General features: G+C 40.7%; 1 protein-coding gene across 2 annotated transcripts; it reads left to right on the top strand.

The window, feature by feature from the left end:
- On the top strand, window positions 1-26,352 carry CFAP36 (cilia and flagella associated protein 36). Of its 2 annotated transcripts, none has more exon segments than NM_001190915.2 (10): window positions 1-232; window positions 2,424-2,488; window positions 3,988-4,089; window positions 9,165-9,279; window positions 15,052-15,139; window positions 16,864-16,915; window positions 18,777-18,879; window positions 25,253-25,389; window positions 25,530-25,679; window positions 26,182-26,300. In NM_001190915.2, coding segments are annotated over 10 exon segments (1,029 nt in total). In that variant the 5' UTR covers window positions 1-117; the 3' UTR covers window positions 26,284-26,300.

The raw sequence follows: 26,352 nt of genomic DNA, 5'->3' as shown, positions 1-26,352 counted from the left end.
TGAGCGACTGCGGGCCAGCTCTTCCCCTACTCCCTCTCGGCTCCTTGTGGCCCAAAGGCCTAAGCAGGGTCCGGCGGTCTGGCCTAGGGATATTCCCCGTTGCCCCTTTGGGGCGGGATGGCTGCGGAGGAAGAGGACGAGGTGGAGTGGATGGTGGAGAGCATCGCGGGATTCCTGCGAGGCCCAGACTGGTCCATCCCCATCTTGGACTTTGTGGAACAGAAATGTGAAGGTAAAAACCAGAGTCTGAACCGACAATCCTCTTCTCCTCTCTCACACCAGCGGCGGGCAGGGGGTTGGTAACCACAAATCATCTCTCGTCTCCCCCATCCCCTGTGTCCACCCCTGTCGTCAGGTCTTGTTCCCCTCACCCCCTTCTCCACCCCCGTCGTCAGGTTTAGAGCTGGTTATGTAGGAGCAATTCCTTTCACCCTGCCGATGTGTTCTTTCGCAGACCTGAAAATAGGGACCGAGGCTCCCCTTCCCTGGGGCCCAAGCGCACGTCCGAAGAACATTAGACTTGAATCGTAAATTCGGTCTCTCACCCTGTCCCGAACGTTTCTGCCCTGGGCAGGTGGACTGTTTGGCTGGGCTTCTTCAACAGCTTTCCCAGACTTGAGAGGAGAAGGGTCGGTTTACCTGAGTTCCTTATGATCCCTAGCATTTCGCCCGGTGTAGTCAGCTTAGGAAATGAGAAATGATTCACTCCAAACCAACAGTTAACTGCAAAGGAGGGCATGTGATAACTTCAGGAAGCCCAGAACCAGTGTTTTTTGATGGCCTGTATTCCCCTTGGTGAGCTCTACTGTTGGCTATACCAAAACTTTGCGAGGTGGGGCCGGGAACCATTCTTGGAACAAATGAGGCGTATAGATATGGCATTATATTCCCTGTGAAGGACAGACACCTCCGGGTTCTGAGCAGTTCTTCACCTTGGAGTTCTGCATTCAGTTCGTGAAGACTTTGCAGCCCATTCGCAGAAAAGGAACTAGAAAACACGTCATGTAAATGAGTGCCCAAGCGTTTTTGTGGTTGTTTAGTCGGGCAAGACTTTGAGGGTAGTAATATTCATCAGTTGTTTGAACATCTGTTTTGTGTTGTAAGGTTCAATGAAATAGAGCTAGGGTCAGTTGGTACAAGCTACAGGGAAACAAATTTCAGTGAAGGAAGTGCTTCATGACAGAATGTATCCAAGATGAGTTAGCCTGTGTCAGAAGGTAATGAGCTTCCCGGCTCCGGCAGTGTTTGAATGGATCTGATAGCGACTTAATAGGGTTAGAGGGATTCAGCTATTCAGCTATCAAATGGTCGGTTATCCTGGATGACCTTTTAAGACTTCTTTAAATTCCAAGATATCATGAATCTGGTAAAGATGAAATTCAGTTTGACCACTGAATCTTTTTATTACATTTTCATTGCTATAATCGAAATTCAAATCATAGCTATTAAAGGGTTGTTTTTACAGGTAATTTTAAAACAGTGTTCAAAAACGAAATAACTTCTATTTGTACTCTTTTTTTTTTTTTTTTTTGGGAGACGGAGTGTCGCTCTGTTGCCCAGGCTGGAGTGCAGTGGCGCGATCTTGGCTCATTGCATTGTTTTATACATATGATTATTCAGTAAACACTTGTTTTGATTTTATTTAACTTCATTATTTATCTGTGGTAACAAAAATGGACTGGTCACTTTCCATAACAATTACATCAGCAAAATTCCAATACAATAAAATAATCTGGAACGTATTGTAAAAGGATTTAACCATTAACAATAATATTCCATTAAAAGTGATGAAGAAATTATTGCCTCATATTGATTGAAATGTGTTTTTGTCTTAAATATGAGGTATAATTCATTTTAAATATTTTCTCGAGTAGGCAAAAAAGCTGGTTTACAATTAATAGTATATATACATGTGGTGTATATATATATATTTTTTTTCTTTTCTTTTTTTTTTTTTTTTTGAGGTGGAGTCTCACTCTGTCGCCCAGGCTGGAGTGCAGTGGTGCAATCTCGGCTCACTGCAACCTCCGTCTCCCGGGTTCGAGCAGTTCTCTTGCCTCAGCCTCCCAATTATCTGGGTCTACAGGTGCGCGCAACCACGCCTGGCTGATTTTTGTATTTTTAGTAGAGACAGGGTTTCATCACGTTGGCCAGGGTGGCCTTGAACTCCTGATCTTAGGTGATCCATCCACCTTGGCCTCTGAAAGTGCTGGGATTACAGGTATGAGCCATAGTGCCTGGCCAATAGTATATATTTTTAGATATATTTGTTTATATATTTTTCAAAGATAAACCCTAAGAATTCAAAGCTGAAGAGCCAGGTTATAAGAATGATAGTTCTATTTCTAAGGAATGGATTTTTAAATTTGCATTAATAAAATGATTTGTTTTTTACACTGTGTAATATCTTCTTTTAAATTTAGTTTTTGATGATGAAGAAGAAAGCAAATTGACCTATACAGAGATTCATCAGGAATACAAAGAACTAGTGAGTATTTTTTTTTCACTGATTTTTAAGGTAATTAGGCTAATATTACTTATAGCTTTTCTAAATGAAGAAAAATATTTTTACATTAAAAATCCTTAATTTTACAAAAATCCAGTCTACCTTAACAATAGTGCCAGGTATATCTGTCTCCACAGGTGCTCTGAGTATCTCATTTGGATGACTTCTTATCTCCTCTACTCTATGTAATGGTTTTACAACTCTTTATGGGTTCTTTCATGTATTCTTTATATCTTATTCTAATTTTGTTGATGCATCCAGGGACATATGATTCACTTAGTCATGGTTGTCCTGTGATTTTTTTGTTTTTTATTTTTGAGACAGGGTCTTGCTGTGTCACCCAGGCTGGAGTGCAGTGGCACTATCACAGCTCATTGTAGCCTCCACCTCCCCAGGCTCAAGTGATCCTCCCATCTCAGCCTCCGGAGTAGCTGGGACTACAGGTGTGCACCACCATACCCTGCTAATTTTTTTGTATTTTGTAGAGATGGGGTTTCTCCATGTTTCCCAGGCTGGTGTCGAACTCTAGAGCTCAAGTGATCCACCTGTCTGGGCCTCCCAAAGTGTTGGGATTACAGGCATGACCCACTGTGCCTGGCCTGTCTTGTGATTTTAAAAAATGCCTCTGGCAGTGGGGCAGGTGGATTGCTTGAGCCAAGGAGTTCGAGACAAGCCTGGGCAACATGGTGAAACTCCATCTTTATAAAAATTACAAAAATTAATCAGTCATGATGGCATGCGCCTGTAGTCCTAGCTGTTCGGGAGGCTGAAGTGGGAGGATGATCTCTTGAGCCCAGGTCACGGCTGCAGTGAGTCATTACTGTGCCATTATACTCCAGTCTGGACAACAGAATAAGACCCTGTCTCAAAAAAAGAAAAGAAAAGGCCAGGCGTGGTGGCTCATGCCTCTAATCCCAGCACTTTGGGAGGCCAGGGTGGCAAATCACCTGGGGTCAGGAATTCAAGACCAGCCTAGCCAACATGGTGAAACCCCATCTCTACTAAAAAAATAAATAAATAAAAATTAGTCGGGTATTGTGGCGGGCGCCTGTAGTCACAGCTACTCAGGAGGCTGAGGCAGGAGAACTGCTTGAGCCTGGGAGGCAGAGGTTGCAGTGAGCCGAGATCACACTACTGCACTCCAGCCTGGGTGACAGAGTGAGCCTCCATCTCAATAAAGAAAGAAAAGAAAAGGAAAAAAAAAAGGCCTCTGGGTAGCAGAAGAGTTGTGCCACACTGAACTTTGTAATCCTGACTTCAACTATTTCTGTTGGAAGAAATACAATTTCATGTGATTTTCAACAAAAATATTAACTTTTAATTTGTGTTTTGGTGAAAGACAATGTCACTGCCTTGTAATATTATGTAGATTAATATTTGCAAAAAATTTGATGATACTTTTCTAAACTCAATACTTAATATGCAAACTGTCATGTAGAATTTTTCTATGTAATTATAAAAGTTAAACTTTGTTTTTTTAGGTTGAAAAGCTGTTAGAAGGTTACCTCAAAGAAATTGGAATTAATGAAGATCAATTTCAAGAAGCATGCACTTCTCCTCTTGCAAAGACCCATACCTCACAGGTTTTTGCTTTGTGTTATTATGCTAACAAACAGTTTTAACAAATGCCCAGGGTTTCACTCAAATTTGAATGTTTGATTGACAAGCGTAATATTTTAGACATTGTGAGAGGTAGAAAGATAACTCATCACATAAGAGTTCTTTTTGAGAGCAACCCTGAAAAATGATACTTTGAGGCATTAATGAACTGATGTAACTCAAAGTGACCTTTCTAAACTCAGAACTAGAATACGATCACAGGGTTTATACAAACTACTGCTTTATTTACATAGATCTCCAATCATTCTGCAGTTGCTCCTTTTATAATTTTAGCAGATCCACAGTCAGTTGCTCCTGTGGCTTCCTTCTCTTGGAACTACTTATATTATCTTACTGGTTGTGTAGTGCTAGGCTGAAGTAGTAATACATATGTTTATAAACTAATGTTTGTTTTTGTTGTTTTTTTTGATATGGGGTCTCACTCTGTTGCTCAGGCTGGAGTGTAGTGGTGCAATTGCAGCTCATTGTAGGCTCAACCCCCCTGGGCTCAGGTAATCCTCCCACCTCAGCTTCCCTGGTAGCTGGGACTACAGGTGCCACACCAACACACCTGGCTAATTTTTGTATTTTTTTTGTAGAGACAGGGTCTTGCTGTGTTGCCCAGGCTGGTCTTGAACTCTGGGCTCAAGGGATTTGCCCATCTTGGCCTCCCAAAGTGCTAGGATTACAGGCGTGAGCCACCACGCCCAGCCTATAAACTAATGTTTATTGAGGGCTTGTGCTAGTCGATATTTTGGGCAGTTGACATGTTTTATCTCATTTAATCTTCCTGACACCTCTTAAGAAACTGGTACTGTATAACTTCCATTTAGAAATGAAGAAACCAGGCCGGGCATGGTGGCTCACGCCTGTAATCCCAGCACTTCGGGAGGCTGAGGCAGGTGGATCACTTAAGGCCAGGAGTTTGAGACTAGCCTGACCAACATGGAGAAACCCCGTCTCTACTAAAAATACAAAATTAGCCGGGCGTGGTGGCGCATGCCTGTAATCCCAGCTACTCGGGAGGCTGAGGCAGGAGAATCGCTTGAAACTGGGAGGCAGAGGTTGTGGTGAGCTGAGATTGCGCCATTGCACTCCAGCCTGGGCAACGAGAACAAAACTATCTTAAAAAAAAAAAGAAAAAGAAAAAGAAGAGAGGAAACCAAAGCACAGAGATATTAAGCAAATAGTCCAAAGTCCACAGCTAAATAAGTAGTAGAGCCGGTATCCCCAGTCCAGGCAAGCCAACTGAGTGTCCTTGCTTAGAGGGTGAGGATTGGGATGTTGCTACTACCCAAGTAGCCTTCTGCTCAAAAACTGAAAGCCAGGAAGTGGCTCATGCCTATAATTCCAGCACTTTGGGAGACCAAGACAGGAGGATTGCTTGAGGCCAGGGGTTTGAAACCAGCCTGGGCAACATAGTGAGACCCCATCTTTAAAAAATATATGAAAGTTAGCCTGTTGTAGGTCGTGGTGGTGTTCTCCCAGAGTACCCCTACTCAGGAGGCTGAAGTAGGAGCATCACTTGAGCCTAGGAGGTTGAAGCTGCAGTAAGACAAGATCATGCCACTGTACTCCAGCCTAGGCAACAGATTAAGACCCACCCCCAAAAAACAAAACACTGGCTTTGGCATCTCATTTTCTACCAAATAAACAGTAATTTCTTAGCAATATATGGTAAGAATTGTTTAAGATGAGACTCCACATTATATTTTTAGCCATGATCCCTTGCTATAGTTCTCCAATATATTATTTTCTACTGCCATTCCAGGTAACTTTCTCTCTTTTTTTTTTTTTTTTCTTTTGAGACGGAGTTTCGCTCTTGTTGCTCAGGCTGGAGTACAATGTCGCAATCTCAGCTCACTGCAACCTCTGCCTCCCAGGTTCAAGTAATTCTCCTGCCTCAGCCTCCCAAGTAGCTGGGATTACAGGCTCCTACCACCATGCCCGGCTAATTTTTTGTATTTTTAGTAGAGGCAGGGTTTCACTATGTTGGCCAAGCTGGTCTCAAACTCCTGACCTCAGGCGATCCACCTGCCTCGACCTCCCAAAGTGCTGGGATTACAAACGTGAGCCACCGTGCCCAGCAGCCACTTGCTCTTATAAGCATCTGTGCACCTACCTTTGCTCATGCTGTCCCTTAACCTGGAATATATGGCCCCTTCCCCAGACCACTCCATCATTCCTTTCATAATGTGAAGAAATCCTCATTATCAGGGACTGGTTGAAATGCTACTTGTTATAGCAGCTTTGCTGCTTATTCTAGTCAGACCAGAATTCATTCTACTTAACTAGGCCAATTTTAAATTGATATTTTTGTTACTCTGCCTTGAATTATAGTTTCCTACAAGTCTACTTGCCCTACTAAATTGTAAGTCCTTTGAGCTGTTTTTAGTATCTCTGCACTCTCTGCTGGTAGAACAGAGATGAAAACTTAGTTCTTAGTTCATAGTTCTCAATAAATGTTTATTAATTTAAATTATCTTGTTATGATGGCCTAGATGAGGTTGCTTTGACTACTTTTTAATCCAGCACTTCCTCTTTTGCACAACTTTTCATTTGATGATCACCTTTAATTCTAGGAATAGAAAATATTTTTTGTTTGTTTGTTTTTGTTTTTGAGACAGGGTCTTTCTCTGCCACCCTGGCTGGACTGCAGTGGTGCAGTCATAGTTCTATGCAACCTCTAACTCCTGGGTTCAAGTGAATCGCCTGCCTCAGCCTCCTGAGTAGCTAGGACTATAGCTGTGTACCATTATGCCTGGCTAATTTTTCAGTTTTTTTGTAGAGAGGGGGTCATTCTGTGTTGTCCAGGCTGGTCTTGAGCTCCTGGCATCAAGCAATCCTCCTGCCTCAGCCTCCCAAAGCTCTGGGGTTACAGGTATGAGCCACTATATTTTGGCTGGGTGTGATAGCTCCTACCTGTAATCCCAGTACTTCGGGAGGCTGAGGCAGGAGGATTGCTTTAGGCCAGGGGCTCAATACCAGCCTAGGCCACAGTGCAAGACCCCATCTCTACAAAAAATAAAAATATAAGAATTAGCTCGGCATGGTGACACACTGCTGTAGCCCTAGCTACTTGGGAGACTGAAGTGGGAGGATTGCTTGAGCCTAAGAATTTGAGGCTGCAGTGAGGTATGACTGTACCACTGTACTCCAGCCTGGGCTGCAGAGTGAGACCCTGTCTCTGAAAAAATAATAATAATAAAATAATTAAAATGTTTTTGGTATGCCCGCATTAATGTGAAAAAATCTGGCAGTTTCCAAGAAGACATAACAATCTTTAATGTGTATGCACCTAATAACAAAGCAACAAAATGTGTGAGGCAGAAACGGAACTGCAAGGAGAAATAGATGAATACATGATTATAGTTGGAGACTTCAACACCCTCTATCAGTATTGTACAGATCCAATCATTAGGAAATCAGTAAAGACATAGTTGAACTAAACAGCGCCTTCAGGCCAGGCATGGTGGCTCATGCCTGTAATCCCAGAACTTTGGGAGGCCGAGGTGGGTGGATCACTTGAGGTCAGGAGTTCAAGACCAGTCTGGCCAACATGGTGAAACCCCATCTCTAATAAAAACACAAAAATTAGCCCGGGGGGTGGTGGTGGGCACCTGTAATCCCAGCTACTTGAGACTGAGGCAGGAGAATCGCTTGAACCTGGGAGGTGGAGGTTGTGGTAAGCTGAGATTGCACCACTGCACTCCAACCTGGGTGACAGAGCAAGACTCCATCTCAAAATAAATAAATAAATAAATAAATAAATAAATAAGCAAACAAAAGCACCTTCAGTCAACTGAATTTAATTGACATACACCAATTCATCCAACAATCAAAAATACACATTCTTCTCAAGATCACAGAGAATGTTCATCAAGACAGACTACATCATGAGCCATAAAACATACCTTAACAAATTTAAAAGAAGAGAAATCATACAGTGTCTGCTCTCAGACCACAACATAATTAAACTGGAAATAAATAACTGTTGGAAAAAACCAAAATACTTGGAGATTAAACAACACACTCTAAAACTAAACACATGTGAGCCAGGCATGGTGGCTCATGCCTATAATTCCAGCACTTAGGAAGACCAAAGTGGGCAGATTGCTTGAGCCCAGGAGTTTGAGACAATACTGGGCAACATGGTGAAACTCCATCCCTATAAAATACAAAAAAATTAGAAAAGCATTAGAAAGGCATTGAAAGGTACACACCTTCCACCATGTTGACCAGGCTGGTCTCAAACTGCTGACCTCAGGTCTGCCCACCTCAGCCTCCTAAAGTGCTGGGATTACAAGCATGAGCTACTGTGCCTAGCCACAATTTTTGTTTTAAAGAATTATGAGGAATTATATAATTATACTATATATAAAATATATAATCAGAATAATCATAAAGTATTATATTTTATAGAATTATAAAAAAATGCCCCTCTTTATTCCTGATCATCTTTCTTGTTCTGAGGTCTACTTTATCTGAAATTAAATTAAGCTACTTCAGCTTTCTTTTTTTTTAAACAACTTTATTGAGATATAATTTGCATATCATATTAATCTTTTTTAAAACTTTTTTTTTTTTTTTTTGAGAAGGAGTCTTGCTCTGTCACCCAGGCTGAAGTGCAGAGGTGCGATCTTGGCTCACTGCAACCTCTGTCTCCTGGTTCAAATGATTCTCCGGTCTCAGCCTCCTGAGTAGCTGGGACTACAGGTGTGCACCACCACACTCTGCTAATTTTTTTATTTTTTTTTTAGTGGAGACGGGTTTCACTATGTTGGCCAGGCTAATCTTAAACTCCTGACCTCAAGTGTTCTGCCTGCCTCGGCCTCCTAAAGTGTTGGGATTACAGGTGTGAGCCACTGTGCCCAGCCGAGAACCCTGTTTTAAAGGCTATTAAAATACATTTTAAAATTGTCCTTTTGAGACATCTAATCAGAAATAACAATGTAGCATTCTTGAATTAATCTACTGTTTTGCAGTAGAAATGGTCTGAATGTGTGGGAAATAGTTTTAAAACTTGAATCTTCATTTCACTTGAGACTTCTTTCCACAGGCCATTTTGCAACCTGTGTTGGCAGCAGAAGATTTTACTATCTTTAAAGCAATGATGGTCCAGAAAAACATTGAAATGCAGCTGCAAGCCATTCGAATAATTCAAGAGAGAAATGGTAAAATGTTGAAGTTAGAAATCTAAGTGCTAAATGCTTTTTAAAATAGTTTTGACTAATTCTAATGTAGTCTTAAATGTAGCTGTCTCGTGTACATTTATTTCAAGTTTGAAAGACTTCAGCTGACTTGAGATTTCAGAGTATATGGCTGGGCACAGTGGCTCACACCTGTAATCCCAGCACTTTGGGAGGCTGAGGCGGGTGGATCACGAGGTCAGGAGATCAAGACCATCCTGGCTAACACGGTGAAACCCCGTCTCTACTAAAAATACAAAAAAATTAGCTGGGCGTGGTGGTGGGCACCTGTAATCCCAGCTACTCGGGAGGCTGAGGCAGGAGAATGGCGTGAACCTGGGAGGCGGAGCTTGCAGTGAGCAGAGATCACGTCACTGCACTCAGCCTGGGCGACAGAGTGAAACTCCGTCTCAAAAAAAAAAAAGTATAAACTTCCTGATTTGTATTTGACATCTCAAAAAAAGGAGACCAGAATTCAGTGATACTTTGGATTTCACAGAGTTCAATTTTCTGCCCAGCAATTATGTTTATGAAACTGAGTATTTTTGAATGGTTGTAGTTGTAGTTACTGTTGAGAGGTGTCCATCCTTTTTCTGACTTATGATTGTTAGGACCTTGGTAGGAAGCAGTGGTTCTTTTTTTTTTTTTTTTGAGACGGAGTCTGGCTCTGTCGCCCAGGCTGGAGTGCAGTGGCCGGATCTCAGCTCACTGCAAGCTCCGCCTCCCGGGTTTACACCATTCTCCTGCCTCAGCCTCCCGAGTAGCTGGGACTACAGGCGCCCGCCACCTCGCCCGGCTAGTTTTTTGTATTTTTAGTAGAGACGGGGTTTCACTGTGTTAGCCAGGATGGTCTCGATCTCCTGACCTCGTGATCCGCCCGTCTCGGCCTCCCAAAGTGCTGGGATTACAGGCTTGAGCCACCGCACCCGGCTTTTTTTTTTTTTTTTTTTTTTTTTTGAGACGGGGTCTCGCTCTGTCGCTCAGACTGGAGTGCAGTGGCGCGATTTCGGCTCACTGCACGTTCTGCCTCCCGGGTTTACACCATTCTGCCTCAGCCTCCCAAGTAGCTGGGACTACAGGTGCCCGCCACCACTCTTGGCTAATTTTTTGTATTTTTAGTAGAGATGGGGTTTCACCGTGTTAGCCAGGATGGGTCTCGATCTCTTGACCTCGTGATCTGCCCACCTAGGCCTCCCAAAGTGGCCGGAAGCAGTGATTCTTAAGCGTTAGCAAGCATTGGAAATGTTTGGAGGACTGCTGAAGCACATATAGCTGCCTCCCAGTTTCTGATTTAATAGGTCTGGGGTACCGATAGTTTGTATTTTTTTTTTTTTTTTTTTTTGAGATGGAGTCTCGCTCTGTCGCCCAGGCTGGAGTGCAGTGGCCAGATCTCAGCTCACTGCAAGCTCCGCCTCCCGGGTTTACGCCATTCTCCTGCCTCAGCCTCCCGAGTAGCTGGGACTACAGGCGCCCACCACCTCGCCCGGCTGGTTTTTTGTATTTTTTAGTAGAGACGGGGTTTCACCGGGTTAGCCAGGATGGTCTCGATCTCCTGACCTCATGATTCGCCCGTCTCGGCCTCCCAAAGTGCTGGGATTACAGGCTTGAGCCACTGCGCCCGGCCGATAGTTTGTATTTTTAACAATGATATGGTTTGGCTGTTTCCCCACCCATATCTCATCTTGAATTCCCACGTGTTGTGGGAGGGACCCAGTGGGAGGTAATTGAATTTTGGGGGCAGGTCTTTCCATGCTGTTCTTGTGATAGTAAATAAACCTCATGAGATCTGATGGTTTTGGGAAACGGGAGTTTTCCTGCACAAGCTCTCTCTTTGCCTGCTGCCATCCATATAAGACGTGGTTGCTCCACTTTATCTTCCCCCGTGATTGTGAGGCTTCCCCAGCCATGTGGAAATGTAAGTCCCATTAAACTTCTTTCCTGTGTAAATTGCCCAGTCTCAGGTATGTCTTTATTGGCAGCATGAAAATGGACTAACACAAACAAGTTCCCAGGTGATGCTGAAGCTGCTGGTCCTGGGACCACACCAACACTCACTGTTCTAGGGCACTGGGCAGAGACAGATAAGCTTGTACCAGCATCATGTGGAAGAGAAAATGGAATTCAAAGCCCTATTAACCCTCGTTGGCTTTATCTTTCCCCTGACTCTGTGCTTAAGTTCACTTTCTCTCTAGCTCTTCCTGCTCTTGTTCCCTTATTGTGTACCTGAGCTACATTTAACATCCGGACTCAAAACAGCTGAGTTTCTAACCATGCTACTTGTTATTGTGCCATCTCCTTTCTAACCCAGATTATCATGTCTGTTTCACATTTCTTGCTGTGGTAACCTCACCTTAATTTCTATGTCTTCCTTAGCTCGATAGATTGCCATGATATTTTTTTTACCATGGCCCCATAACCTCTTTAATGGTTTGGCAGCAGGACCTTTCCTTTGATTGTTTCTTGAAGATATGAGATCTATAGTTCAGTTGTATCATTGGCTCTTAAGGGCCTGGAACATGCAACAGTAGGGCTTCCATTGTTGCATGGCAAACATGAGAATTTTGCAGGGCCCTTCTTGGGAAGTTTCCTCCTCATTTGACTGATGTGAGTAGAGACTATTAGAGCCAGCCGCCATCATAATCATCTACTAGAATCCCAAGATGCTTTCCCTAGCAGCTAATAGCACTGTTGTCTGTGGGTAGGGGAAGAACACCACCCTAACCCTGAAGAATGCATGACACAGTGCTATTACTTTGATGTAAATAAGTTTGGAAAATAGTCTCTTTCTACTATGGTTTGCTCTATAAAATCCTTTCCTCTGAATTTTCCTGAAACTATGCTTTATTCTGACTTATGGGTTAGATAATTTTAATAAGAATGTTAGTAAACAAATTTTTTTAGGAGATCAGGAAAAGAAATGGTAAACTTGACAATAGCATTCTTTAGTTTTCAGTTTGGAATTTTATTGGAAACTCATCTAGATTTTAATAAAAAGGGAATAAATACATATCTTGTATCATGCGGATGCCTCAGGCTGTCAGTAACAGAACACTCCAGTGAAGAAAAGATCTCCCAGAACAAGAAGTCCAGAGGAAGGGAGAGAAGGAAGACAGGTTCGGGGTTGGTTAATTTAGTGGCTCCGTGATGTAATCAAGGACCCCGACACTTTGCATCTTTATACTCTGCCATTCTCAGGATCTTCTCTCATGATTGTACTCTGGCTGTATTGAATGCAGACTCAACAATGTCTTATGAAGAAATGGAATATTTCCTCCTCTACATCTCTTTTTGTTAGCAAGACAACAATTTCATGGAAGCCCTCCAGTTTTTCCCTCAAGTCCTATTGATTAGGATGGGGGTCACTTGCCTTTCTTAAACCATCTGGCAAGGGGAATGGGACCATTATGATTGGCTTGAACCAATTAGGAGTCACTTTCCTGGGATGGGGGAGAGCCCTGCCTCTAAGTAGTTAGCTGCCTGATAATTCTGCAAAAGCTGACTCCTATTAGCAAGGAAGGAGGAGGGGAATTATGTAGAATAATGACTGTTGTCAGGCCACAGCATGGGGCATTTTACTTACATTTAAACATAAGCCAGTACTTAGTTTCTGCTACAGAATTTCTAATACATGTACTTAAGAGTTTTGCTGGCTGGGCACGGTGGCTCATGCCTATGGTCCCAGTGCTTTCAGAGGCTGAAGCAAGAGGATCGCTTAAGCCCAAAAGTTTGAGGCTGCAGTGAGCTATGATAGCACCACTGCATGCCAGCGTGGGCAACAGAGCAAGACCCTGTCTCAAAACTAAAAAAAAAAAAAAGAATGTTGCCTAACTAAGATCCAGGGTTGGATACCTTAGATTAATGTCGATTATACTCAAAACTGCAGACTAATTTGAAAATAGTTCTAATGATGAGAAAAATTCAAAGGCTCTCTGGATTCTTTTTATCTTTTTGGTATCTCATTAAATAATTTAGAGAAATTGCAAATGAGAGTATTATTTTGATGGTTTCTAACTACTTCATACTATTGTGTTATTCTTAGTACTTTGAGTTTTCCTCAGAAATATTATTAGGAGAATAATAGTTTTATATCTTTTGACTGAGCAAAAATGCACTTAAGATTAATGGATTATTTAAGTCAGTTTTCTGGTTGTGATATTGTACTACTATAGTTTTGTTAGATGTTACCACTTGGGGAAACTGGGTAAACAGTAAGTACATGGCAGCCTTCTGCTTTATTTCTTACAATTGCACTTACCTCAGAATAAAACATTTAATTTTTAAAAATGTGTTTAAACATCAGGAGGATTAGAGTAATAAAGCTACTTCAGAGTGGATCCAAAATCCTACAGTCATATGTGGATAAAGAAATGGAAGATAAAAATTAAGAAGCATTCTGCTAATGTCGTGGAATGTAATAATTATAGATGCAAACAGAACAATTATTACCAGTCCACCTGCTTCGAAGGAAGATAAAAGTAATGAAGTAAATTAAACCAATATTTTAAGTTACCTTTTATTTTCTTGGGCTGAAGTTGCTACTTCCCTGGTTTATAATTATTAGACCAACATCTGAACAGAAGCTTCAAGGGCAGAGATTGTTTTATTCATCTTTGTATCCCCCCAAAGTGCTTAGCACCATGGTTTTATTACACATAGTAAGCAGGGCCCTTTTCAATAGCATCTGTTATAATATAAATGAAGACTTCTAATGCTATTTCAATTAACAAAATTATATTTTGTTTTGTGACTCTTCTCATTTAAGGGACACCTTTGAGAGCAGTTTCATTATTAAGCCTAACTCAATGATTTCCATAGTATATTCTTAGACACTATATGATTATGGAAGAGAAAAACATATTAACTTTTTGTTGCCATACATTGTTACTTTTAACTGCCAATAAAATAATTACTAAGAGATATTTCTAGTTAAAAGTGTGGGGGTTTTGGTGGGGCTTATTCTGTAAAATAGGAAAAGGCTTAAAAGATGATAGTTAAAAATGGCTGGGAGTGGGCCAGGCGTGGTAGCGCACTCCTGTAATCCCAACACTTTGGGAGGCCGAGGCGGGCGGATCACGAGGTCAGGAGATCGAGACCATCCTGGCTAACATGGTGAAACCCCGTCTCTACTAAAAATACAAAAAATTAGGAGGGCATGGTGGTGGGCGCCTGTAATCCCAGCTACTTGGGAGGCTGTGGCAGGAGAATGGTGTGAACCTGGGAGGCAGAGCTTGCAGTGAGCGGAGATCATGTCACTGCACTCCAGCCTGGGCGACAGAGCAAGACTCCGTCTCAAAAAAAAAAAAAAAATGGCTGGGAGCAGTGGCTCATGCCTGTAATCCCAGCACTTTGGTAGGCCGAGGGGGCAGATGACTTGAGGTCAGGAGTTCGAGACCAGCCTGCCAACATGGTGAAACCCCATCTCTACTAAAAATTAGCCAGGCATGGTGGCGGGCAGCTGTAATCCCAGCTACTCCGGAGGCTGAGGCAGGAAAATCGCTTGAACCCGGGAGGCAGAGGTTGCAGTGAGCCCAGATTGTGCCACTGCACTCCAGCCTGGGCGACAGAAAGAGACTCTGTTTTTTTATATTTATTCAAAATAAATGAATAAATATAAAATGGATGATAGTTAAAAAGATAATAGCTTAGGATGTTACAGTGATAGATCTAAAGGTAACTTGTACTTAAGGAACTAGAACAGTGAGAAATATGTTTTCAATTGAGTTGATACTATTCCATGTGGTCTTTGGTTTTGAACAGGTGTATTACCTGACTGCTTAACCGATGGCTCTGATGTGGTCAGTGACCTTGAACAGGAAGAGATGAAAATCCTGAGGGAAGTTCTTAGGTACCATTCTTCAATTATTTTTAAAATGAATCATTATTATATGATCTGTACATAAGCTTTTTGCCCAATAAATATGAACTAATAAAATTGCTAAATTCTCTACTGAAGACTATCAAAATGATTTATCATTTTATGACTGTGAATATATTTCTTAATGACAGAAAAAGGCATTTTCAGGTAACTTATACCAGATCAGCCCAAATGAGAGGGTCTTTTTACACCCCCATCATAGGAATAGGAAAGTAGCCACCAGTGGGAAAAAGTTGCGGTAGACCTAGCCTGATCTCTGGAGAGAGGTGTAATGACTTGAGCTAAACAGCTTACTCCATGGCTTCTGGATCTCACTATGGAGGTGGCATATTCTAGGTGTCACATAGTAGGAGGCTGGGCATCCAGACTCCACAGACTGAATAGCTGACTTGGTGATAGTAACCTTCAAGAGAGGGAGAACAGTGAGAGGGGTCTATCCCAGATGAGTATCTTGCTGGTCTCTTTGTTTCCCCAGTTACATGATTCTCAGCCAAATGCCTGACAAGGAGTATGCAGACCACTAAGGGGGTCCACACACAACTAAGAAATGTTAATGGACATTTCTTTTTCTTTTGGGCCTGTTGTGCCCTGACCTTTACGGGAATTTTGGAAGGAAGGAGCAGTAGTAGCTCCTAATTTTTAAATCTCCTGTGAGAATATGTTAGGTTTAGGGCAAAAGGATGCCTATAATCACAGTGTCACCTGCAGACTATGGCCTTGGCCTTTGGGGTCACTTCTTCTCCAACTCTACTACCACACATGACCATCTTCTAGCACCCTGCAGTTCCCCCCACTTAGGTACTTTGTCCCACCTCCGAAGCAGAAGAGAGGATCCACCGATGGGCCTGGTGGGAAACTATGGCAGGAGCTCCAGGACACAGTGCTTAATTTCAGGGGGTTTGAGTGATTATGGAGAGGGTGGCAGATATGCAGGTGAACTCAACCCTTTCTTGCCAGATCCCTCTTTGGATGGCAGGGGCAAATGGGAGCCTGAGACAACACAGAATGCTTTGAGTTTACAGGTTTGAGAGGTAAGGGTGTTTGGTTCAGAGGACTGGTAACGTTTTGATTTGGACTGGTTGTGTTGGTTGATTGGTGGCCTGAAAACTGGTCAGCACTGTATTTTCAGATTTTATTTTCCAAGAGCTTTTGAGGGTATATACCACTGTGTAAGTAATAGAACTTAGTTATGAACATGTATAACAGTTGAACTTGGTTACTTTCCAAAATCAGACTGTCTCAGCAGTTTACAAAAGTTGATGGGCTCAGATGATAGCTCAGATGCCACTGGAACAATGACATTTTATCGAGAGGGGTGTACTGGCTCTTATCAAGAGGGGTGTAATTGATCACTCGAAAGAGGGAGATTGAAGTCCTTATTAATGAGATTTGCCATTCAAATTTGGGTTCAGGATTTCAAATCTGTTGATCTTTGTTCAGCTAGGGTTCATTCAGAGTTCTAGAAGGAATGGGTAGACCTGTATTTTATGTTACTAACTGTATTATGCTGTATGCCTATGTATGTCTTTCCCAGTTGACTATAAGCCACTTTAGAGCAAAGTTTGATTATCTTCCATCTTTGTGTCTAATGTGCCTTTTATTGTAAGCTTAGGTTAGCATGTTGCTTAGTTGAATATTTGTTCTTTGACCAAAAAAGGAAATTTATCTTTTTACTTTATTTTTGTGTATTTCAGAAAATCAAAAGAGGAATATGACCAGGAAGAAGAAAGGAAGAGGAAGAAACAGGTGCCTAAAGAACATATAACAGAAGTATTTTATTGCTATTATCTCTTATTAAATTTACACCTAGTTCTTACTATTAAAATTTATACTTATGTGGAACTACATAATTTTAAGTACAATGTAAATATTGACTAATAATATTAATATATCAATAATTCTATGTACTTTGTGCATTACTGCTAGCCACCATGTATATTATATAGTACTGTATATACTTAACTGTACATAGTACATACAAAGACAACACAGTACTAATTAATCTTACAGGACATGCATATAAGCAAGAGTAGTCATTTTTTTTGGCAAGTTTAAGCATTTGTATTTAACTTTTTATACTTTTTTCCCCTTTATTTTTGTCCTGGTAACTCACAGAACAACATTTTTTATTTTTTCTTCTTGAGACAGAGTCTCGTTCTGTCACCCAGGCTTTAGTGCAGTGGTATGATCTTGGCTTATTGCAACCTCCACCTCCTGGGTTCAAGTGACTTTCCTGCCTCAGCCTCCAGAGTAGCTGGGATTACAGGCGCATGCCATCACGCCTGGCTAATTTTTGTATATTTAGTAGAGACAGGGTTTTACCACGTTGGTCAGACTGGTCTTGAACTCCTGACCTTGTGATCTGCCTGCCTTGGCCTCCCAAAATGCTGGGATTACAGGCATGAGCCACCATGCTCGGCCAGAACAACCTTTTATACATTTTTTCTTTTTTTTTGGAGACATAGTCTCACTCTGTCACCTGGGCTGGAGTGCAGTGGCACAGTCTCGGCTCACTGCAACCTCTGCCTCCCGGGTTCAAGTGATTCTTCTGCCTCAGCCTCCCAAGTAGGTGGGATTACAGGCATGCACCACCACGCCCAGCTGATTTTTTTGTATTTTCAGTAGAGACGGGGTTTTACCATGTCATCCAACCTAGTCTTGAACTCCTGACCTCATGTGATCCACCTGCCTCAGCCTCCCAAAGTGTTGGGACTATAGGCGTGAGCCACTGTGCCTGGCCAACTTTTTATACTTCCTAATATAGAAAGTATATACCCTTTTTTTTTTTTTGAGACTGAGTCTTGTCATATTGCCCAGGCTAGAGTGTAGTGATGCGATCTCAGCTCACTGCAACCTCTGCCTCCTGGGCTCAAGCAATTCTTGTGCCTCAGCCTCCCAAGTAGCTGGGATTATAGGTGTCTGCCACCACTCCTGCCTAATTTTTGTACTGTTATTAGAGACAGGTTTTCACCATGTTGACCAGGCTGGCCTTGAACTCCTGACCACAGGTGATCTGCTGGCCTTGGCCTCCCAAAATGCTGGGATTACAGACATGAGCCACTGTGCCTGGCCGAAAGTATATACTTTCTTATAAGACTGTATACTTTATAAAGAGGCCAGACATGATGGCTCACTCCTGTAATCCCAGCACTTTGAGAGGCCGAAGTGGGTGGATCACTTGAGGCCAGAAATTCGAGACCAGCAACATGGCAAAACCCCATGTCTACTAAAAATACAACAGTTAGCCGAGCATTGTAGTGCACACCTGTAATCCCAGCTACTCAGGTGGCTCAGGCATGAGAATCATTTAAATCCAGGAGCCAGAGGTTGCAGTGAGCCGAGATCGCACTACTGCACTCCAGTCTGGGTAATAGAGTGAGACTCTGTCTCAAAAGAAAAAAAAAGAAAACTGTATCTTTGGATTCTGAGGTTGCAGTGAGCTGAGATCACACTACTGCACTCCAGTCTGGGTGACAGAGTGAGACTCTGTCTCAAAAGAAAAAGAAAAAGAAAACTATAATATCTTTGGATCCTTTAGGTAGTGAATTAGTTAAAATGAATCTAAATTGTGTGTGTTTTTTTTAAACTGTATTATGGAATCCTGAAGTTATCAGAGGCTAAAACAGAAGAGCCCACAGTGCATTCCAGTGAAGCTGCAATAATGAATAATTCCCAAGGGGATGTTGAACATTTTACACACCCACCCTCAGGTAAGATTGAGGTGTACTGAACTTTCTCTAATAATGTGAATACATAAACACCATATAGAATGTGCCACCTTCTCATACTTATTTAACTTCAAAAGCCCTGGGAGGGAGTATTGAATGTCTTTGGTATTTAACGTTCTTTGTGAATTTGGTTAAAGAGGTTGCAGATGAGATGCTGACCTGAAAGAGAGTGTGTAGTCCCCAAGTTTCCACGTGAAGTCTGAAACCCAGAGTAGAGAGCAAAACTCCTTGAGGGAGTACCTGGCCTTTGTGCACGGCTGCAGCTTACAAGAGAGGTTCACATAACATTTGGTATTCTCTTCCATGCTCACAGTTGTATGGTATTTGAGAGTGAGAAGCTGAACTTGAAAAGATAATATCAAATTTCTTTTCTAATGAATTAAGTACAGCTAGAAAATAAGAGGTAGCCATTTTGTTCAGATATTTGGTCAGAAATCATATCTTTGAAACCAAAATTGATAGGAATCCTTGTAAGAAATATTAGTGGATGACCTTTTCAACATGTGGCAAATCTATTTTCAATATGAACTGATTTTCTATATAAGAAAACAAGTAATTCTGAAACAGAAGTTATGGTCATGAATTCAGTTCATTTTATTATGGATTCCTGTGGTTTTAAATAAACGTCCTTTTCTCAGTTAAAAAAATATAACTCTGTGAGGTAGATATTATAATCCTTGTTTTTCTTTTATTTATTTATTTATTTATTTTTTGAGACGGAGTTTTGCTGTTGTTGCCCAGGCTAGAGTGCAATGACGTGATCTCGGCTCACCGCAATCTCCACCTCCCGGGTTCAAGCGATTCTCCTGCCTCAGCCTCCCGAGTAGCTGGAATTACAGGCATGTGCCACCACGCCCAGCTAATTTTATATTTTTAGTAGAGACGGGGTCTCCATGTTGGTCAGGCTGGTCTCGAACTCCCAACCTCAGGGGATCCGCTTGCCTCAGCCTCCCAAAGTGCTGGGATTACAGGCATGAGCCACTGTGCCTGGCTACTCTTATCTTCCTTAAAAAAATTATTTTTGTTGGGTGTTGCTGAGTTGCCCAGGCTGTTCTCAAACTCCTAGCCTGAAGTGATCCTCCTGCCTCAGCTTCCCAAAGCGCTGGGATTACAGGCATAAGCCACTGTACCCATCCCTTCTTTTTTTTAAAGAAATTCAAGGAAGCTGAGTGACTTGTCCAACCGAGATCACCGAACTCTTCAGTGGTGAAATTATGGCTTACCTTTGTCTTCTGACACCAAATATATTCTTCTAAACCTTAGTTGAGAAGAACTTCTATAATTGAGATTAGTGTGATGTTTACCCATTAATTTTTTAATGGAAGTTGGAGAACAACTTTCTTTTTTTAATATGCTTAATTTAAGCTGTTTTAGGTTCACAGTAAAATTGAGCAGAAGGTGCCGAGATTTCCCCCATATAGTCCCTGCCCCAGTACATGACTAGCATCTCCCATTTTTGACCCCCTCGAAAGTAGTACATTTATTATGTTGGTGAACTTTCCTTGACACAACATTACCAACCAAAGAGCATAGTTTACATTAGGGTTCACTCTTGGTATTATATATTCTGTGGGTTTTGACAAATGTATGATGACATGCATTCACCATTATAGTATCATGTAGTATATGGTTTCACTGCCCTAAAAATTCTCTGTGCTCTGCCTATTCATCCTTCCCACCTCCTAACCCGTGGCAACCACTGATCTTTTACTGTTTTCAGAGTTTTGCCTTTTCTAGAATGTCATGTAGTTGAAATCATACAGTAGTACGTAGCCTTTTCAGATTGGCTTCTTTCACTTAGTAATAATCCATTTAAGATTTCTCCATGTCTTGTCATGGCTTGGTAGCTCATTTCTTTTTAGTGCTGAATAATATTCCATTGTCTGGATGTGTCATGGCTTGTTTATTCATTTATCTGCTGAAGAATATCTTGGTTGCTTCCAAGTTTTGACAATTATGAATAAAGCTGCTATAAACATCCATGTGCAGGTTTTTGTGTGGACATAGCTTTCAGCTCCTTTGCATAAATACCAACGAGCATGATTGTTATATCTTACAGTAAGAGTATGTTTAGTTTTGTAAGAAACTGCCAAACTGTCTTCCAAAGCGGCTATACCATTTTGCATTTCCACAGCAGCGAATGAGAGTTCTTGTTGCATCCTTGCCAGCATTTGGTGTTGTCAGTGTTCTAGATTTGGACTATTCTAGTAGGTGTGTAGTGCTATCTCATTGATGTTTTATTTGCATTTCCCTGATGACATGATGTGGGGCATATTTTCATATGCTTGTTTGCCATCTGTGTATCTTCTTTGGTGATGTGTCTGTTGAGGTCTTTGGCCCATTATATTTGTTGGGTTGTTTGTTTTCTTATTGTTAATCGGGTTCATTTTCTTATTGTTGAATTTTAAGTGTTTGTATATCTTGAATAACAGTCCTTTATCAGATTTTGTCTTCTGAAAATATTTTCTTCCAGTCTGTGGCTTGTCTTCTCATCCTCTTGATACTGTCTTTTATATAGCAGAAATGTTAATGAAGTTCAGCTTATTAATTATGTCTTTCATAGGGTGTGCCTTTGGTGTTGTATCAAAAAAGTCATCATCATACCTAAGGTCACCTAAATTTCCTCGTATGCAATCTTGTAGGATTTTTACAGTTTTACATTTTACATTTAGGTCTGTAATCTATTTTGAATTATTTTTTGTGAAGGGTGTGAAGTTTGTGTCTAGATTCATATTTTTTCTTTCAGATGTCCAGTTTCCTTTCGTCATCGTATTGCCTTTGCTCCTTTGTCAAAGATAATTGATTATATTTATGTGAGTTTATTTCTGGGCTCTCTATTATGTTCCATTGATCTATTTCTCCATTCTTTTGCAAATACCACATTGTCTTGATTACTATAGTTTGAAGTCTTCAAGTTGGGTAGTGTCAGTCCTCCAATTTTGTTCTTCAATATTGTGTTGGCTATTCTGGGTTTTTTGCCTCTCCATATAAATGTTAGAATCTGTTTGTCAATATCCATAAAATAACTTGCCGAAATTTTGATTGATATTGTGTTGAATCTGTAGATCATGTTGGGAAGAACTGACATCTTGACATTGAGTTTTCCTGTCCACAAACATGGAATAGGCCAGGCATGGTGGCTCATGCCTGTAATCCTAGCATTTTGGGAGGCCAAGGCGGGAAGACTGTTTGAGCTCAGGAGTTCAAAACCAGCTTGGGCAATTTGGCGAAACCCTGACTCTACAAAAAAAATACAAAAATTAGCCAGGCATGGTGGTGCATGCCTGTAGTCCCAGCTTCCAGGGAGGCTGAGGCAGGAGAATTGCTTGAGCCCAGGAGGTGGATATTGCAGTGAATCGAGATCGCATCATTGCACTCCAGCCTAGGTGACAGAGTGAGACCCTGTCTCAAAAAAAAAAAGAAAAAGAAAAAAAATAAAAAGGCCAGGAGCAGTGGCTCACACCTGTAATCCCAGCAGTTTGGGAGGCCGAGGCAATGGATCACTTGAGGTCAGGAGTTCAAGACCAGCCTGACCAACATGGTGAAACTCCATCTCTACAAAAAATTAAAAAAAATTAGCTGGGCATGGTGGCAGGTTCCTATAATCCCAGCTACTCGGGAGGCTGAAGCAGGAGAATCGCTTGAACCCAGGAGGAAGAGGTTGCAGTGAGCCAAGATCCTGCCATTGCACTCCAGCCTGGGCAACAAGAGCGAAACTCATCTCAAAATAAAATAAAATAAAATAAAAACCATGGAATATCTCTCTATTTGGTTCTTTGATTCATTAGAATTTTCTAGTTTTCCTCATATAGATCTTGTGCATATTTTGTTATATTTTATATCTAAGTATTTCATTTTTAGGGGTGCTGTGCTAATGTAAATGGTATTTTTAATTTTAAATTCCATTTATTCATTACTAGTATAAAGGAAAGTGATAAACTCGTTTATTAATTTGTATCCTGTAACCTTGCTATATAATTATTCATTTCAGTTTTTCTGTCAGTTCGTTTGCATTTTCTACATAGATGATCATGTATTCTGCAAATAAAGACATTTTTATTTATTCCTTCCCAGTGTACATTTTATTTCTTTTTCTTGTCCTACTGGATTAGGTAGGACTTCTAGTATGATGTTGAATCAGAACGGTGAGAGAGGACTTTTTGCTTTGTTTCTGATCTTAGTGAGAAACCTTCTAATTTGTCACCGTTAAGTATTGTGTTAGGTTTTAGAGTTTTTTGTAGATACTCTTTATGCAGTTGAGGAAGTTCCCCTCCATTCCTAGTTTACTGAAAGCACCATTAATTTTAAGGAGGTAGATTCTTATTTGACAAAACAATAAGAGTATATTGAACCAGAAGCAGATTTGTGAAGTTACTTTGCTTCTTTCTTTGCACCAAGTCAAACCATTTATTTCTTTTTTTTATATATGCTACAGATTGTAAGTAGAAATATCATTTTAATTATATCCACGAAAGCCCCTGCTTTAGGTTTGTCTATGCTCTAGTTTGCTGACCCAAATTAACTTTGTTTTATATACACCTAAGTACATATACTATTTAAATCTTGTGTCTAACCTAATTTGAATAAATTTGCTTTGTCTGCTTTCTTATCTAAGTGAAGCTATAGAAAACTTGATTTCAAACCACATATGATTCAGTTATACATATTAATGGCACAGCATAAATGGTAGATAATTTCAAAAGTAATGATTTCAGTTTTTAAAATTATTTTTTTAAATGGGCATATCTGATATTTCAGAGAATCACTTCATACAAAGTGATGGAAGCCCGGTATGAAGACCTGAGTTTGGAAGAATCATGAAGTTGTTTGAGCTCCTGTTTTGTCCTTTTGCCTGTCTTTCCCTCATTCCTGCTAGCAATTGATAGTATCTTTTCTCAGATTGATGCAGAGTTGCCAGAGATGAGATGATCTTTCTTTAGGTTTTCTGGCTGTCCGATCTTCCCTTTCTAGAAATTAGAGAAGCTAAGTATTTTGGCTTCAAGTACTTTCCTTTCTAGGTCTGAGAATATATGTCTGTTCATAATTAACCCAAGGCAAGAACTGTCCAGAGAAAGAACATGAGTGGAATATATATGCTTATATGTATGGGTTCCCCAGGAATTATTTGAACTGTCCCTTCTCCAGTTCTGTGAGTCCATTGAGGGCTAAGCCTACCTCTGCTAACATCGCTATCAGTAACAACAGCAGTGTTTTACCTCTATCTTTATTTGTTAGTTATATAGCTCCCTGTCTAGGTTGGCTTGGAGTGCTGGTTCCAGCTTGTCTCTTCCATGGAGATTTCCCCTATTGTCCAAGGGCCTGGAGAGCTTTTCTTCCTCCAACGTCTCTGACACTGTAGTCAGTCTGGTCACTGCTAGAGCAGTGGTCTGCTGTCAAGTTTCTTGAACAGACAAAATTCTGTTTTCTGTTTTAGTATGTATGCTGGCAAGGTGTTGTTTTTTTTTTTTTTTTTTTTTTTTTTTTTTTTTTTTTTAAACTGGCAGAATCAACCAGGTGTGGCAAAAATTTTAATCATTTAGAGACATGTGTGCCATGTTTTCCCATCATGCTTTTAGATCTTAGCATCATTTTAATGTCTTTGCTTGTCTCACTGTGCTTTCTTTCATAGCCCATGTGTTTACACTGAAAATGTTTTATCTTTTTAAAAACAATCACCTTATAATAATAAATGGCTCAGAGGAGCAATTAGAATGTTAACCTCTCTCTTGGTTGGCACGGTCACCAAATGGCTGGAAAGTATTAGTGCTCATGTTTATATGTGCTTCCAAGTTCTGCTTGCTTTAGAAATCTTTACATTTTCATAATGCACTGGCAGGTTTATAGTTATCTTCAATACATAATTATAAACAAAAATTATTGACATTACTGGCACACACTCTTGCAATACAAAAAATTATAGTTTTACATTAATTGTTCTGAAAATGTAGGGTGACTTTTTACATGCAAGCAAAAGTTTGGAAACCAATTACATTGTAGTAAGGAATTAGTATACTGTTTATTTGGCTTATGTGGCAATCTTGTATTATATTATAGTGTAGTTCTAATCTTTAGACAAGGATTTTACCTTTTTGTAGCTATAGTACTGTACAAACAGCAGGAGCGTGGTACTTGTTGAGATGTAGGTGAGAAACTATAGTTCCAGGCTCCTTAAGGGTAGAGATGTGATGTTTACTGTTCTTACCCAGTGGCTGGCACAATATAGGCATTGAATATATGTTGACTGAATATGAGGAAAAACAAGTATTATTAACATTAGCTCATTTTGGTAAGCCTAGCCTAATACTTAATATTTCTCATAATATTCTAATTGGTCTTATTGTCTACTTATTGCCAGAAGTTAAAGTGCATTTTGCTAATCAGTCAATAGAACCTTTGGGAAGAAAAGTGGAAAGGTCTGAAACTTCCTCCCTGCCACAAAAAGGCCTGAAGATTCCTGGCTTAGAGCATGCGAGCATTGAAGGACCAATAGCAGTAAGTAAAAGACATCACTTTTAAGAACTATAAGCAAAATGACAAGGAAATCAAACTTCGAATTGAATCAGTCAGTGGGCATCTGTGCTACTTAATAAATGGACTTGAATTTAGATAGCTCCTTTTCTTACTTGACCCAGAGTTTATCAGTACTTGGAACAGAAGAACTTCGGCAACGAGAACACTATCTCAAGCAGAAGAGAGATAAGTTGATGTCCATGAGAAAGGATATGAGGACTAAGCAGATACAAAATACGGAGCAGAAAGGAAAACCCACTGGGGAGGTAGAGGTATGGCTAGCCTTAATATGTCAAGATTTACAAATTGGTAGTGGAACTCTCAAAATCAGAATATGTGAAAGAAAGCCTCTAGTAAATTTTGCTTGCAGACCCATTCCTATTAACCACCTCCTAGTGCAGTAGCTGCTAAGTCTTTTCTAGGAAGTGAAATTGTTGTGATAAGGATTTTTTGAGGCAGAAAATAAGAGCGGTGTCATTATACATTTTTTTCTTATGCTGTTTCTTTACTTGCTCTTCTTTGTGGTCTGTTTCACCTGAGCATTCTGAAATGTTTTATCATAGAGCAGCATTAGTACCCTAGCCCCCACTTCCAAGAGGGCTTCTCCAAGAAGAGACTTTATGAAGAATAGATTTAGGAAACCTAGTCTATGTCTGTCTCTCCCTCCACCCCACAAGAAAGTGCCCCTGATTTTCGTTCATTTGAGGCAGTATGTTGGGAATTTTAGACAAATGATCCTATTTCATACTGTAGCCAATTTTTTCTTTTTTTCAGGAAATGACAGAGAAAGCAGAAATGACAGCAGAGGAGAAGCAAACATTACTAAAGAGGAGACTGCTTGCAGAGAAACTCAAAGAAGAAGTTATTAATAAGTAATAATTAAGAACAATTTAACAAAATGGAAGTTCAAATTGTCTTAAAAATAAATTATTTAGTCCTTCCACC

This window comes from Macaca mulatta, chromosome 13, assembly GCF_049350105.2.
Source record: "Macaca mulatta isolate MMU2019108-1 chromosome 13, T2T-MMU8v2.0, whole genome shotgun sequence".
Taxonomy (NCBI): domain Eukaryota; kingdom Metazoa; phylum Chordata; class Mammalia; order Primates; family Cercopithecidae; genus Macaca; species Macaca mulatta.
Note: the sequence above shows the minus strand (reverse complement) of the source record. Positions and strands in the feature narration are given on the sequence as shown.

Bases quoted from the DNA above. Each gene is read 5' to 3' on its own strand.
- CFAP36 (XM_015112352.3), top strand. From the start codon at position 118: ATGGCTGCGGAGGAAGAGGACGAGGTGGAGTGGATGGTGGAGAGCATC. The intron at 233-2,423 runs GTAAAAACCAGA...TTTTAAATTTAG, and splicing joins TGTGGAACAGAAATGTGAAG to TTTTTGATGATGAAGAAGAA. The intron at 4,090-9,164 runs GTTTTTGCTTTG...TTCTTTCCACAG, and splicing joins CAAAGACCCATACCTCACAG to GCCATTTTGCAACCTGTGTT.